Genomic DNA, 16448 nt, shown 5'->3' on the forward strand with positions numbered 1-16448 from the left:
ATTATAAGGCAAAAATACCATCTGTTGCTTTGGAAAAAAGACTAAATAGATTAAACAAAAAATTAAATTAATACTGATTTGGTGCAAAATTTAAAATTGTGTTGTTGTTTTTTTAATTGTGCAGTATTTTACATAGCACATACACTACCGTTCAAAAGTTTGGGGTCACCCAGACAATTTTGTGTTTTCCATGAAAAGTCACACTTTTATTTACCACCATAAGTTGTAAAATGAATAGAAAATATAGTCAAGACATTTTTCTGGCCATTTTGAGCATTTAATCGACCCCACAAATGTGATGCTCCAGAAACTCAATCTGCTCAAAGGAAGGTCAGTTTTATAGCTTCTCTAAAGAGCTCAACTGTTTTCAGCTGTGCTAACATGATTGTACAAGGGTTTTCTAATCATCCATTAGCCTTCTGAGGCAATGAGCAAACACATTGTACCATTAGAACACTGGAGTGAGAGTTGCTGGAAATGGGCCTCTATACACCTATGGAGATATTGCACCAAAAACCAGACATTTGCAGCTAGAATAGTCATTTACCACATTAGCAATGTATAGAGTGGATTTCTGATTAGTTTAAAGTGATCTTCATTGAAAAGAACAGTGCTTTTCTTTCAAAAATAAGGACATTTCAAAGTGACCCCAAACTTTTGAACGGTAGTGTAAATGTAACAAATTGGATGTTACTTTTTAAATATATAATTTTAAAAATTATTTTCTGTTTTATTTTACTCTGTATATACTTTTAGACTAATCAAACAAATAAAAAAAAAACTGAGGCGCTCTGAAACATCACGTTGGTTTTGGCTCCATCTTGTGGTCATTCTTTGTACTGCGCCGTGTTTGTCTCTTGTTGATGACGTAACCAAATCCAAAATGGCGCTGCTCTGTAAGAGTCACGCTGTGATTCGATTTGTTTACCATCGCTTTTATTGCAGTTAATGCATTAAAATATTTCACATCGCTTTCTGTTCTGGGTTCCTGAGTTTGTTTTTCTGTTTTGTTTATATTTTTCTATCAGACAAAGCGTGTGAATTCTGACTGTTTGACATTGACATGTCCATATGTAAGTAATGAATGAGAAACATCATCACTGGTAGAATCCCTGGGAATCTTATGAAGCTGAGCTGATGTCTGCCTTTGGGTTGTGTTTCAGTTTGGGTCCCTCAATTAAAATGACACCAGGGCTGGCAAGAGTGTACAGCACATGGTTAAGCCAAAAGGTCAACCAGAGTGATCTCAGAACTGCTTCATTAGCCTGGACAAAGTGGTTTGGGACAGGTCCAAAAAGTCCAGATGAAGATGATGATGGTTCTGGAGCATCAGTGCCATCTGGTCTAACGGTTTCTCCATTCTCAAGGGAAATGTCTCGATTTAGGAGGAGACCCTTGTCACCTTTAGAGAGGGTGAGTCAAATGTTACCCCAAGAATCGTTAAACGAGGAGGTCTGGGAACTCAGAGGGAATAAACCGAGTGAAGAGAATGAAAATACGGAAACGCAGACTCCAAAGAAGTTCATAGAAGATCTTGATCTTGAGAATCGAAGCAAGGAAGAAAGGCTTTTACCTGGAGAGCGTGTGATGCGTTTTGGAGAAGTCCTGCTCGCTGAGTACCACCGTAAACAAAGGCTGGAGTTCCAGAAAATGTTCCAGCTGGAGAAAGGATCGAGGCTGGGAAGCAACAGTGGGTTTATTGCTCACGATGCCATCCAGGGCTGCCATGCTGGGACAGTTTTACGCACCAGCCTGGGGCTCCCTATGCTCATCCGCAGACCCAGTCTCGAAGAGTTCACGCTGTTTATGAAACGAGGTCCTGCTATTGCTTATCCAAAAGTAAGCTCTTATCCTATACACATTGGCATAGAACCCAGACGTTCACGGCTCTCTGAAAGTTCTGGGATGTAAACGTACAACCTTCTGGTCACTAGTGCCTGATTTATCCCTTAGATCAGAGGTTCTCAAACCGGCTCAAGTGACTCAAAGCAAAGTGCTGACTGCTTTGCAGAAGACACATGACTCGCTCCTTTCTCTCATCTCTCTGCAGGACGCCAGTGCCATGCTGATGATGATGGACGTGAACAAGGGAGACTGTGTACTGGAGGCGGGGTCTGGATCCGGAGCTATGAGTCTCTTCCTGTCCCGAGCAGGTTCTTTCTTTTTACAGAGACATTCTCGACCTATGATGGATCGATCGTTGTCAGTCAGTCTAACCCAAACCATATGCTTTTAAAATAGTTCTTTTTTATGTCATAATTTACTGATTAATAGTAGGCCTATCCCAGATTGTTATCAAAAGTTGGTCACATATTGATCCGAGGCTACTAAAGCCTGAAGTTTATTACCCCGAGTGTAGCCTACAGGGTCTTGCGAGTCTTCAAAAGTGTTTCAACTGTTGGTTCAAGTGTTTTAACTGGCAGTTCTGCTGACATTAGCAGGGATCCCAGACGTCCGCTATTTAGCGGAATTGCGCCATTTTTCTAGCCAAAGTGGTGGTGTTTTTTTTTTTTTAAATCTCTTGTATATCCGTTAAAAATATGTTTAAGTAAAATGACCAGCAGAATACGTTCTGATTTGGTTTGCTTGTTTAGCGATGTTTTTGTCAGCTTCGTTTGTTCTCGTTGACATTCAGAAGTTAAATTGATGTAAATACCGCGAGACTGTACGCGATAGAACGAGAAAACAATATGGCTGCGCCCATTTGCTAGAAAATGTGTTTTAACTCTGTTCGTGCTTTTGTTTCTAATGCGTTGAACTTAATTCAATATGCAGGGCTGTGAAATTTCCGCGGATTCTGTCGCGAAAAATATCTTCACAAAACGTCTATTTTTGCATTAAAAATCATTGGGGGGTCTAGTCGGTTTTAATCATAGGTTTTAATCGCCTTGCACGAGACCGGCGGCTCAGCCGGACTCGCGGAGTTTTATGCCAGCTGAGCGTGGAACACGTCTTGACTGCGACTCAGGAGCAGTGTTGCCAGATTGGGCGGTTTCGAGTGCATTTTGGTGGGTTTTGAACATATTTTGGGCTGCAAGCTCAGACATAGTTAAGATGCCATCAAAAAGGAAAGCTAAGGAGGTGTTTGAGAGAGATGCAAAGAGGGCTAGAAAAGAACACACAGACAGACTGAAGGAAAAGATGAAAAAGAACAAGTTTGCAAAACTGAAAGAGATGGTGTTAAAGAAAAGAAAATTAAAAGACTTTCATTAGATGCTGTTTGACAGACTATGAACATTTTGTAAATAGCTTTAATAGAGGAATGCAAATACTACAGAACTAATAGCCTTACTGAAAGATGAATTGAAAGAAATAGCTGGGAGTGATGCAAAGAGGAATAGAAGGAGCCAGAAGTAAAAGAAAAGATGTAAATAATAGAAACATTAGTTTTTTTAAACTTTTGCTCTGTAGACAAGAGACATTGTGACAGATTCTTGGAAAAAGCCAGAACATAATACAAGAATTAAGTGTAATTTGGAAGACAACAGGTATCTCTCACTTAAATATTGAGCATGATTTTCACAAAGTCATTTTGAAAGGCCCATCAAAGTTTTCTTTTATTAACATTTCTTTTAATTGTTATTTACACTTTTTTTTACTTTTATTTTGATTAAGAGATAAAATACAGAGGCACTTATTAGATATTTCAAGGTATTTTACATGGATCTTTCATTTTAAAAGAGAAAACTGTTGATAGGTATTTTATATGGCAAAATGAAGACCAAGACTAGTCAAATATTTACTTGTTGAGATCAATTTTTTACTTGCAGGAAATGCTCAGAATACACCATACAACACCTAAAATGGCTTGGTGTCCGGCTTATGCTGGGGGGGCTGTGCCCCCCAGCCCCCCCCTCTTTTCCTCGGATTTCTTTTACAATTTCACAGCCCTGAATATCTCATCTCATCATCTCTAGCTGCTTTATCCTTCTACAGGGTCGCAGGCAAGCTGGAGCCTATCCCAGCTGACTATGGGTGAAAGGCGGGGTACACCCTGGACAAGTCGCCAGGTCATCACAGGGCTGACACATAGACACAGACAACCATTCACACTCACATTCACACCTACGCTCAATTTAGAGTCACCAGTTAACCTAACCTGCATGTCTTTGGACTGTGGGGGAAACCGGAGCACCCGGAGGAAACCCACGCGGACACGGGGAGAACATGCAAACTCCGCACAGAAAGGCCCTCGCCAGCCACGGGGCTCGAACCCGGACCTTCTTGCTGTGAGGCGACAGCGCTAACCACTACACCACCGTGCCGCCCAGCCCTGAATATGTCGTGGAAAAAAGATATCGTCCATAAAAGAGATAGCGGAACAGTGTCCGGGTTAGAAGTATATTCTTCAAAGCTACATTTTCATCTAATTTTTATAAATAACAATTTTTTTTGCCACTTATGTCATTGATTACAAAATATGGCATCAAATAGATGCACATTATTGTTAAATTCTGTTGCTTTTCTATGTTAAATCTATGTAAAAAATGTGTTCTATAGCATCTTTAAATGTTAAAATCTCAACAGCTTCAGGGGGCTTGCAGCGCCCTTGACCCCTGCTGATAGTTTCTTACATTCCTCTATTTTTTTCAATTACTGCTGGGATCCCTGCATTAGGAACCTTCTGAAAGGATTCAGCTAACTGGCTGCTCTGCGTGTGTGTGTTTCCCTCCTCAGTCGGCTCGAGCGGAAACGTGCTGAGTGTTGAACTCCGAGCGGACCACCACAGACGGGCCGTGTTAAACTTCGAGCGCTGGCGTTCATCCTGGAGGCTGCGCAGTGGGAACGAGTGGCCCGAAAACATCCACTTTCACCTCGGAGATCTCATAAACGCCGTCCCCTTGCTTGCTGGGCAGAGCTTCAATTCCGTAAGTTCCATACTGTAACTGCAATGTAGCATGTTTATTGAATCAGCAATAAAACTGTGTGTGTGTGTCATGCTGTCATCAGAAAATAATCAACAGTTCCAATGATTACCTTTTCGTGGCTATTGCCTCATAGGAGGTGGAGCTACTGTCATCGTGTTGTAAGAGTGACTATAACAATAGCGCACTGCACATAGCATTACAATCACCAGAACGGCGAATCGTGATCTTGCGTTATTAAAAGGTACACAAGAACGAGTATAAGAATGTAAGAATGAGTGTAACAATAGCGAAACTTCGTAACCAATCAGCGCTTATCCTGAACGAGTTCGATTACCCGTTCTACTTCTTGATAAAACTTCGTAACCAATCAGCGCTTATCCTGAACGAGTTCGATTACCCGTTCTACTTCTTGATAAAACTTCGTAACCAATCAGCGCTTATCCTGAACGAGTTCGATTACCCGTTCTACCTCTTGATAAAACTTCGTAACCAATCAGCGCTTATCCTGAACGAGTTCGATTACCCGTTCTACTTCTTGATAAAACTTCGTAACCAATCAGCGCTTATCCTGAACGAGTTCGATTACGCGTTCTACTTCTTGATAAAACTTCGGAACCAATCAGCGCTTATCCTGAACGAGTTCGATTACGCGTTCTACTTCTTGATAAAACTTCGGAACCAATCAGCGCTTATCCTGAACGAGTTCGATTACCCGTTCTACTTCTTGATAACACTTCGTAACCAATCAGCGCTTATCCTGAACGAGTTCGATTACCCGTTCTGCTTCTTGATAAAACTTCGTAACCGATCAGCGCTTATTCTGAACGAGTTCGATTACCCGTTCTGCTTCTTGATAAAACTTCGTAACCAATCAGCGCTCATCCTGAACGAGTTCGATTACCCGTTCTGCTTCTTGATAAAACTTCGTAACCAATCAGCGCTTATCCTGAACGAGTTCGATTACCCGTTCTGCTTCTTGATAAAACTTCGTAACCAATCAGCGCTTATCCTGAACGAGTTCGATTACCCGTTCTACTTCTTGATAAAACTTCGTAACCAATCAGCGCTTATCGTGAACGAGTTCGATTACCCGTTCTACTTCTTGATAAAACTTCGGAACCAATCAGCGCTTATCCTGAACGAGTTCGATTACCCGTTCTACTTCTTTATAAAACTTCGGAACCAATCAGCACTTAATTCTGAACGAGTTCGATTACCTGTTCTACTTCTTGATAAAACTTCGGAACCAATCAGAACCAGAAACGAAATAAGAGAAACCTCGTTATGACTTCATAGTATCCGAAGATAATCGGCAGATAAAAAGATAAACGAAATTCACCTCATGGTTCGCTGAGGCTACGGATTCGATATCAAGTACAGTGGTGCTTGAAAGTTTGTGAACCCTTTAGAATTTTCTATATTTCTGCATAAATGACCTAAAACATCATCGGATTTTCACACAAGTCCTAAAAGTAGAGAAAGAGAACCCAGTTAAACAAATGAGACAGAAATATTATACTTGCTCATTTATTTATTGAAGAAAATGATCCAATATTACATATCTGTGAGTGGCAAAAGTATGTGAACCTTTGCTTTCAGTATCTGGTGTGACCCCCTTGTGCAGCGATAACTGCAACTAAATGTTTGCGGTAACTGTTGATCAGTCCTGCACACCGGCTTGGAGGAATTTTAGCCCACTCCTCCGTACAGAACAGCTTCAACTCTGGGATGTTGGTGGGTTTCCTCACATGAACTACTCTCTTCAGGTCCTTCCACAACATTTTGATTGGATTAAAGTCAGGACTTTGACTTGGCCATTCCAAAACATTCACTTTATTCTTCTTTAATCATTCTTTGGTAGAACGACTTGTGTGCTTAGGGCCGTTGTCTTGCTGCATGACCCACCTTCTCTTGAGATTCAGTTCATGGACAGATGTCCTGACATTTTCCTTTAGAATTCGCTGGTATAATTCAGAATTCATTGTTCCATCAATGATGGCAAGCCATCCTGGCCCAGATGCAGCAAAACAGGCCCAAACCATGATACTACCACCACCATGTTTCACAGGTGGGATAAGGTTCTTATGCTGGAATGCAGTGTTTTCCTTTCTCCAAACATAACGCTTCTCATTTAAACCAAAAAGTTCTATTTTGGTCTCATCCGTCCACAAAACATTTGTCCAATAGCCTTCTGGCTTGTCCACATGATCTTTAGCAGACTGTAGACAAGCAGCAATGTTCTTTTTGGAGAGCAGTGGCTTTCTCCTTGCAGCCCTGCCATGCACACCATTGTTGTTCAGTGTTTTCCTGATGGTGGACTCATGAACATTAACATTAGCCAATGTGAGAGAGGCCTTCAGTTGCTTAGAAGTTACCCTGGGGTCCTTTGTGACCTCGCCGACTATTACACGCCTTGTTCTTGGAGTGATCTTTGTTGGTCGCCCACTCCTGGGGAGGGTAACAATGATCTTGAGTTCCCTCCATTTGTACACAGTCTGTCTGTCTGTGGATTGGTGGAGTCCAAACTCTTTAGAGATGGTTTTGTAATGTTTTCCAGCCTGATGAGCATCAGCAACACTTTTTCTGAGGTCCTCAGAAATCTCCTTTGTTTCTGCCATGATACACTTCCACAAACATGTGTTGTGAAGATCAGACTTTGATAGATCCTTGTTCTTTAAATAAAACAGGGTGCCCACTCACACCTGATTGTCATCCCATTGATTGAAAACACCTGACTCTAATTTCATCTTCAAATTAACTGCTAATCCTAGAGGTTCACATACTTTTGCCACTCACAGATATGTAATATTGGATCATTTTCCTCAATAAATAAATGACCAAGTATAATATTTTTGTCTCATTTGTTTAACTGGGTTCTCTTTATCTACCTTTAGGACTTGTGTGAAAATCCGATGATGTTTTAGGTCATATTTATACAGAAATATAGAAAATTCTAAAGGGTTCACAAACTTTCAAGCACCACTGTAAGTTGTTATTTGAAGAAAATTTACCTTTTCTGTTTTATCACAGCTTTTGTTTGGTCCTTCTGAAAGGTCAGATGTAAGTTTTTTTTGGCAGATATTTAAGCCAAGAATTCCAGCCGTTCACCAAAAACTCTAGAAGGCAGCGAAGACAACGTTGGAGTCTTTTTGAGCAATCGGCTCGGTTTGCAATTACAAAAGTCCCATGTGGGAATAAAGCAGCTCCTTCATAAGTATAATTGCAAACATGTTGGTTTTTCAGGTGGCTCTGGATATGATTAACCCTCATCTGGCTTTACCCACAGTCGTCCCTCATCTCCATACAGGAGGTGTGTGCGCCATCTATCAGGCCAAGTAAGTCTCTCACTCTCTCTCACACACAGGATTCTACAGACTAGTTAAACCTTTAATAAATCGAGCTTTCCTTTAACGCGTCACTCGCCTGTATGACGCGTCGCAGCATTACACAGATCATCGACTTGATGGAAGGGCTGCGCTGCTCCGCCCTTCCTCTGGTGTGTGAACGCATCATCGAGGTGCAGTACAGGGATTGGCTGCTTGCGCCGTCGCTCAAGAAAGACGGCTCTTTCAATCAGCGAAAAACATCGCCAGGTGAAGAAACCACAGAGAGCAACAACGATGAAGGTAAAACATAAAACTTACCTGCTGTTCGGTTTATAAATATGAAAAACTTCCGTGAACTAGTTTGAGGTTTCTGCTGTAGATTTTATAGTATGCTCCTACTGAAAACTTCACTGAATTAAAGACAGGAAACGAAACTGCCTTTAGGAAAGCTTTAAGCTGATTTCAAGTTACATCATGCACTCATGTTAACTAACATACACTTATGTGCAAAATAAGAGCAGTGTGTTTAAAACAATTGAGAAAAAGCTCAATCCTCATAATAGCATTTATTTCCATATACACAAAGGCACTGGGAGCACTGCATATTCAATTACAAATGAAAACATGAACAAAATATCAGTTTTAAACTGAAAATGAAGAAAAAAGAATAGGTTGTTCAAAAAAATAGCAGCGTCTGCATTTTCATTTACAAACTCGAATATTTACAGTATAAACAAACTTGTTTACAGATTTAGCTCTTCTGTTAATCACGAAACTAATATTTAGTTGTATAACCTTTTATTTCTGATAACTGCTTTACATCTGTGTGGCATGGAGTCAACTAACATCCGACACCTGCGAAGAGATATTCCAACCCGAGCTGACTGGACTACATTCCACAGTTCTTCTGCATTCTTGGGTTTTGCATTAAAAACAGCATTTTTGATGCCACTCTACAAATTCTCAATCGGATTGAGGTCTGGAGATTGGGCTGGCCACTTCATAAGATCAATCTCGTTGGTCTGGAACCAGGATGTTGCCCGCTTGCTGGTGTGTTTGGGGTCGTTGTCCTGCTGAAACGCCCATTTCAAGGGCATTTCTTCTTTAGCATAAGGCAACATGACCTCTTCCAGTATTTTGATATATTCAAACTGGTCCATGGTGCCTGGTATGCGATAAATGGGCCCGACTCCAAAGTATGAGAAACATCTCCAAACCATTCTGCTTGCACCTCCATGTTTTACAGTCTTCACAGTGTACGGTGGCTTGAATTCACTGTTTATGGGTCGTCTCACAAACTGTCTGTGGCCTTTAGACCCAATAAGAACAATCTTGCTCTCATCTGTCCATAGAATGTTGTGCCACTTCTCTTTAGGCCAGTCAATGTGTTCTTTGGCAAACTGTAACCTTTTCAACACGTCTTTTTTTCAACAATGGTACTTTACGAGGGTTTCTTGCCAATAGTTTGGCTTCACATAGGCATCTTCTGATTGTTGCCGTACTCCCAGGTACAGTAACTGACGATCTTCTTTGATTTCCCTGGAGCTGATCATTGGATGCTTCTTTGCCATTCTGTGATCTACGTGGATGGTAATATTTCTTTTCCTACCACGTGTTTTGGGTTTTGTTTGCCATTTTAAAGCATTCAAGATCATTTTAGCTGAGCAGCCAATTATTTTCTGCACTTCTTTATATGTTTTCCCCTCTCCAGTCAACTTCTTGATCAAAGTTCTTTCTCCTTTGGTACAATGTCTGGAACAACCCATTTTACTCACTGAGCAAGGGCTAAAACCAGCAGGTACAACATTTGCTGCCCTCCTTCTTTAAATAAGGGCCATAATTGACACCTGTTTCTTTACAGAATGAATGACCTCTCTAATTGAGCTCCACACTGCTATTAATTTGAACACGCCCTTTTCATTAAATGAGTCAATTGCACCCAATTAGCAGAGTGCATGTCATGACTGTTGATTCTGTTGGTTGCCCATTACTCGGCTACACCTATTTTTTCCCATGTTGTATTATCCTTTCTGCCAAAATCAGTAATTAAACACATTAGTGATGTTAGACTGCTATTATTTTGCACATAACTGTAATTCGAACACGTTACAGCTCTCGTATTATGGTCCCTTTGTGTGTTTTAGGAGGACATGAGAGTCCAGTACAGTTCCCGTTCGGGAGCATCCCGTACATCGCTCGACCGCATCCCGAACAGAACGGACACACAGGTGAGCATGTTGGGAGTTTCCAGTCCAGTATGAACTGTTGTAGAGGAATTGTATGATCTGTTCCACTACTGAGAAAAAGTTTCCAGTTTAGGGTCATATGATCTGCTGCAAAAGCCTTTGACCCTGTATCCTCTGGTGCTGAAGTTCCTTACGTAAATGATCTTCTGTGGAGGTTTTTGCTTGGTCCACCATGGATGCACCTGCTGCGCTGCAAAAAGATGCAACACAAGCTACAACAAACCTGTGTGATCTTAGAGTTCCTCAATAAATCACAAGCCATTAAGGAAGGTTCTGATCCAGGAGGAGCCACTGAACAAGTTTCCATTACGGTGTAGGGTTGGGATAAGATGTGATGGGTGAGGTCATCAGGGCTGGTTGGGGCAAATCGTCTTATGGGCGCTGATCAGGAACAACTTCGTTCTTTTATTTAAATTTTTAGTAACATTTTGTCTTATGACATTGCCTAATCAGAGAAGTAGGACATAAAGGAGAACTGAAGGCAAATTTTTGATTAAAATTCAAGCTCATTTTATTGAATATCGGAATGCATTCTTGATCGCTATTTTGTCGCTGCTGTAGCAAGTTATGAGTGTTTGAAATATGTTCTGTAATATATATCAGTCCATATGTCAACGCAATGGCCGTAAACGAGATTCGTTGAGACCTGTACGAGACATCGTAGGATGGAAATAAAACGTACAGCGGAAATCAAAGCGACCAACATTGTCAAAAGACGTGCGCACCCTCCTTCGAATGTTGACGTAATCAAGCCGGAAGTTTTCCGTGTCCGAAATCGCTCCCTACTCACTATATACGGCACTATAGATAGTTTTCACTGACGTCATGGCATTCCGGGGAACGCCCCCCAGCCGCCATCTTGGGGGGCAAACAAAACGGACCATCGCCACTACCGGCTACGTTATCTTGGACGAATTTATGAAGTTATATAGTCAGTTTTCTAAAATAAAGATCAATGTCGGCAAATTCAAGCAAACAGAAGTATATAGATACATTAGACGACATCTCACAACAACGGTATGCAGCCAAACTGGCCTTGATTGGGGGAATTGACCCCTACGACGTGGACAAAGATGCATTTTCAAGTGACTATGCAGGGCTGCCAAAGCCTGAAACTGCCAAAGCCTGAAACTGACTTCATCAAACTTTAAAGGCTGTCTGATATATACAACTTTATATATTCACAGCGCGCCTTTTGGCGGATGCCGCCTGAATCGCGCATATCCGATTTTTTTTTAGGGGGGGGCGTTGGAGTGTCTGATTATAATTTAAAAGTAAATTCTGTATTAAAATGACTAAATAAGCAAATCCGTTACAGTCCATGAAACAGGAAGTATAAGGATGAGAAAAAAAAAACAGTGTAAATCGGAAAGCTGCGCACATTTGCGCAGTCCTGCACACCGCTCGGGCTGCACAAATGTATGCAGCTTCCCGATTTAAACTGTTTTTTTTCTCATCCTTATACTTCCTGTTTCATGGACTGTAACGGATTTGCTTATTTAGTCATTTTAATACAGAATTTACTTTTAAATTATAATCAGACACTCCAACGCCCCCCTAAAAAAAAAAAAAACCCTGGAGCTGTGCGATTCAGGCGGCATCCGCCAAAAGGCACGCTGTTTGCATCCCAAACACAAATCAAATCATACAGAATAGACCTAAAATGTTTTTCAAAAATGACCCTTGCGTGAGTGAAGTGACAAGTGTCAAATAGAAACGTGACAAACGAGCGATATTAAGTGTACATTACAATGTAAACGTACACTCAGCGGTTCCAGTTAGGCATTCTCCAGAGATTGTTCACATGATGTTTTGGTTTCCAAAAACAAACTTAAACACAACTGATTGTTTATTTAAACAACTTACCACTTATAAAATGATCGGAGCAGACTTCGCTGTGTTTGGAAGGCTGATAATCCTTGCGGTTGATTCTCGCAAGCCATAGATTTCACCTTTGTATGCTGAGTTTCTTTGTTTGCTCGCCTTCGTGCTCCCGTACAGTGGGAATTCCATAAAAGCTCCGCTTGACTTCATCATCTGACCTATCACGACAGCCGTGAATACAACAGGTGTGCACCATTGCTAGCTTTAAATAGCCTGCTTGGGTTCTTTTGAAGACTTTGTACTCGCACATTACAATGTGTGCTCAGTCACCCGTACGGTAAGCTGGACCCCCAAGATGGCCGCCACTAGGGAATCCCCGACTCTGTGACGTCATGTGAAAAGTATCTATATAGTGGGGACGCCATTTTGTAGTGCTGTCTGAAACCTTAGTGAGGATTGTGTGGGAAATGCGCTCAGTATAATATGTATGTATTTATTATTTTGAAAACCCACCAGCCGCCTGATCTGGCACATTTTAATTGTATGACAGTAATGACGCAAATACCAGCGCGACAGACTAGTCCTTATCCCGTCGTCTTTCCAACTCTTCTCTACTTCATGTTGGTTCGAAGTCGTATGGAATAATCATCACCGATGAAGCTGGCAAATCTCGAAATTAATCTAAATTGGAATGATATGGCGATCTGGCCGCTGCGTAAACGGTTTTCAAAATGGCAGCGCTGACACTTCATGTTTGAAGTCTCGCACAAGTCTTGTGAAGATCGCGCAGATAAGCGACGCCTGCCGTGGACCAAACGAACTACATTCAACGTGGCTAAAACCCAAAAAGGCCGATAAGTGTGATATAATATGCCAATACGAGTCACGATATAAGGTTACTAAAACTGAAAACGTAATTGAATAACACGTTAATTAAGAAATAAAGCAAGTTTAAAAATGACTTCAGTTCTTCTTTAATTAAGTGAAGTTGCTGAAGTCTGGCTTGGTCACTCGCCTAATCTAGGACCGATTCAAAGAACCACCGGACTCAACATGACGATGATGATCCCAACCCTAGTGTGTGATGTGATGCGATGCAATGTGATCCACTGCATAAGTTTCAGCTGTGACATGAAGCGACATTCCACTGCAGAAATGTCTAACGCAATGTGATCCGCTGTAGAAGTTTCAGGTGTGATGCTGAAATCTGAAATGCGTGGATGCCGCCTTTTTCACGGTTGTCTGGGGGACTTGTGTGAATCGTGTAGATCCGATGAGTTTTTTTTGGGGGGTTGGAGTGTCTGATTATAATTTCATCAAAGTAAATTCTGTATTAAAATTACTAAATAAGCAAATGCCGTTACAGTCCATGAAACAGGAAGTATACCGTAAGTATGAGAAGAAAACAGTAAATCAGAAAGCTGCGCACGTAAAGCCAGTTGGCTGCGCGTCATTATCTGCTGCTGGCTGCACTTCACTGCACGGATTCCCATCAGTCCCGTTGGAGAGATACAGTGAGATACAACTGATGGACTGATGGAAATCCGTGCGCGTGCAGTGAAGTGCAGCCAGCAGCAGATAATGGCGCGCAGCCAATTGGCTTTACGTGCGCAGCTTTCTGATTTACTGTTTTCTTCTCATACTTACGGTATACTTCCTGTTTCATGGACTGTAACGGCATTTGCTTATTTAGTAATTTTAATACAGAATTTACTTTGATTAAATTATAATCAGACACTCCAACGCCCCCCCCCCCCCCCCCCCCCCAAAAAAAAAAAAACCTCATCGGATCTGCACGATTCACACAAGCCCCCCAGACAGGCGTGAAGAAGGCGGCATCCGCCAAAAGGCGCGCCATTTGCATCCATGGAAATGTGATTGGAAACTTCTGGAAAGGATCCTAAGGACCCTGTGATGGAATCCATGACAAAATTTTCCAATGCAAAGTGAGCCACTGAAGAAGTTTCCACCGTGAAGCGATTTATTGCAGAAGTTTCCAGTTTGACGCGACCCATTTTTGTTATGGCCGGGTTCTTGCCTGAACCGATAATCGCATCATCAGTTTTTCTTTGGCTAATCAGACACAAGGTATGCCACCGCTCTTCAGCCAGCCCTGCTGGTTCAGGGAATCAAACCAGCAACCTTTTGGTCCCAAAGCTGTTTCTCTAACCATTTGGTCGTACCGTCCTCCTGTGTGACCCATGCTAGAAGCAAATTTCTGATCCAGTGCTGATCATATGGACAGATCTTCACTCTTCCAACGTGATATGATTGGCTGCAAGTTTCCAGTTCAAAAGTCTTTTTTATTCCAGAGTAATTCAGTCCGGATGTTTCCACTAGAATCCCATGGATGATTTGGTTTTAATACGCTGTAATATTCTGTGGAAATTTCAGGTTCGTAGTTGTAGGTTTATTGGTAGCCTCACAGAAGCTTAGCCAGATTTCAGGAAGTTTTAACTTGGTTTATTTCCCATTATTCTATCCACATTCACTGGATATGAGCAATCGTGCGCTCTGATTGGCTACTCTGCTACTAGGCTATCAGCTCATATACCGTGAGTAGAGAAAAACAAAAGGCGGATCGTGTTGCTGAACCAAGTGAGGATGAAATAAAAACTCTACTGGAAAACAAAATACCAAAAAAAAAAAAAAGTGCAACAAAATATGGAACAAGAAGTATTTGACGATAAGAACGCATCTTTTTTATTTTTCAAGAATTACGATAGCATTTTTCACAAATTGCTCCTGTCATTTCACTGGTTTGTTTACATTCTAAGCGAAAATTATTTTGTCAGACATTTTGTACAAAGTTTTTATTTATCCAATTTACAAAAAAAAAAAAACTCCATTTCTCAAAATCCACTGAATGTGGACAGAATAAAACAGTTATTGCACTCAATCTCGTCATACACGGATTATAGACAACTCGGTGCTGCGCTCCTCGTCAGCCATCAGCTCACGTACGACTCGATTTCATGGAACTACTTAAATTAGATGGTATGCACCAAATTTCTAAAAAAAAAAAAAAAAAAAAAATACAAAAAAGTAGCCTGGCAAGCCAGACTAAATGTGAATATTTAGTCTGGCCTCGATCCGTAGACATTTCCGAAGCGGGTAGGAGGAACAACCCGCTGTCTTTCAAACTGTCTCTGTGCGTATAGGCCAACGCTCTGACCAATCAGCGCAACAGTGATTGTGACGTAGTCAGAGCGACAGAAAGCAGTGGGGGAGGCCTTGAAATAAATAATTTTTCAAAATGCGTATTAATTAATAAACAGGTTCTAGATATTAAGAAGTTTGGAGTCTGTACCACATATACATTTTTTTCCAAGTGTTTTTCAAGGGTTTGCTTAAACTGTTTTTGAGAGTTTTTATTTATTGGTGTTTGGTGAAATAATTTCCCTTAAATTTAAAATAACGGGAAAATAAGAAACAATCAAAAAGTAATGTTTCAAAGCTGTTTATTAATTCTTCGCACTGCACAAACTAGCCCCATCCTTTTGGCTATGAGCGGAGCCAGCTGGTAGAAAAGACTTTTGCCATAGCCGGTCGGCAAAACAGCGAAAACGTCCTTCTTGAAAAGGAATGAGCGGAGAGCCTCTTACTGCTCATGTTTCAAACGAAAACTCCAAGTCTAATTCTTCTAAAACTGATTCCAAAGCGGAGTCAAACGCGCGCTGTTCACTAGCCGTAGCCATCTTTCCTGCTGTGCTTTCTCCAGCGTCGCGCAGCTTTGTCGTCACTCCTGCAAAAGCCCGCCCAAAGAATCCAAACAAAAACCTTGCGTTGTGATTGACGGGCACGATTTGATGCCCAGGGTGTTTTTGTTTATATGGTGCGAGGCTAGACCCACTCGCTAGGCAAAAAATATTTTTGGCCGCTAGGCGGGTGGGTCTAGTTTACTAGGCTACAAAAAAGGTGACATCAGCTGAATATAGAACATCAGTATTAAAATAAAATGACCTCACAAATATTTTTCTATTCTTTTTCTTCCAGCGTTCCTTGTGAAATTGAGAAAAATATCCAGATAGCTTGTGTATAACTTCAGCACCCGTCACGACCCTGAAGGAAGCTGATGATAAATCAAGGCTTACGTTTACAAATTATGCTTTTGGTTGTTTTGCAATAAATCTGTTCAACAAACCACGTTGTCCTAATTTTTTATTGATTTTCCAACAGAGAGA

At 41.2% G+C, this 16448-nt stretch overlaps 1 protein-coding gene across 2 annotated transcripts; it reads left to right on the forward strand.

The window, feature by feature from the left end:
* The first annotated feature begins 904 nt into the window (after positions 1-904).
* trmt61b (tRNA methyltransferase 61B) lies at positions 905-16407 on the forward strand. 2 transcript variants are annotated; one of them, XM_060932866.1, is made up of 8 exons: positions 905-1073; positions 1164-1839; positions 2051-2153; positions 4678-4868; positions 8112-8203; positions 8310-8494; positions 10339-10422; positions 16261-16407. In XM_060932866.1, exons 2-8 carry the CDS (start codon positions 1183-1185, stop codon positions 16293-16295), a joined length of 1347 nt encoding a protein of 448 aa, XP_060788849.1. In that variant the 5' UTR covers positions 905-1073; positions 1164-1182; the 3' UTR covers positions 16296-16407. The 2 variants fall into 2 exon arrangements, with proteins under 2 accessions (XP_060788849.1, XP_060788848.1); XM_060932865.1 differs by having other exon boundaries at positions 905-1839.
* The last annotated feature ends 41 nt before the right edge of the window (positions 16408-16448 follow it).

This window comes from Neoarius graeffei, chromosome 11, assembly GCF_027579695.1.
Source record: "Neoarius graeffei isolate fNeoGra1 chromosome 11, fNeoGra1.pri, whole genome shotgun sequence".
NCBI classification, from domain to species: domain Eukaryota; kingdom Metazoa; phylum Chordata; class Actinopteri; order Siluriformes; family Ariidae; genus Neoarius; species Neoarius graeffei.

Coding starts and splice junctions, on each gene's coding strand:
- trmt61b (XM_060932865.1), top strand. CDS start 1,138: ATGTCTGCCTTTGGGTTGTGTTTCAGTTTGGGTCCCTCAATTAAAATG. Junction 2,154..4,677: donor TCTCTTCCTGTCCCGAGCAG/GTTCTTTCTTTT, acceptor TTCCCTCCTCAG/TCGGCTCGAGCGGAAACGTG. Junction 8,495..10,338: donor AGAGAGCAACAACGATGAAG/GTAAAACATAAA, acceptor TGTGTGTTTTAG/GAGGACATGAGAGTCCAGTA.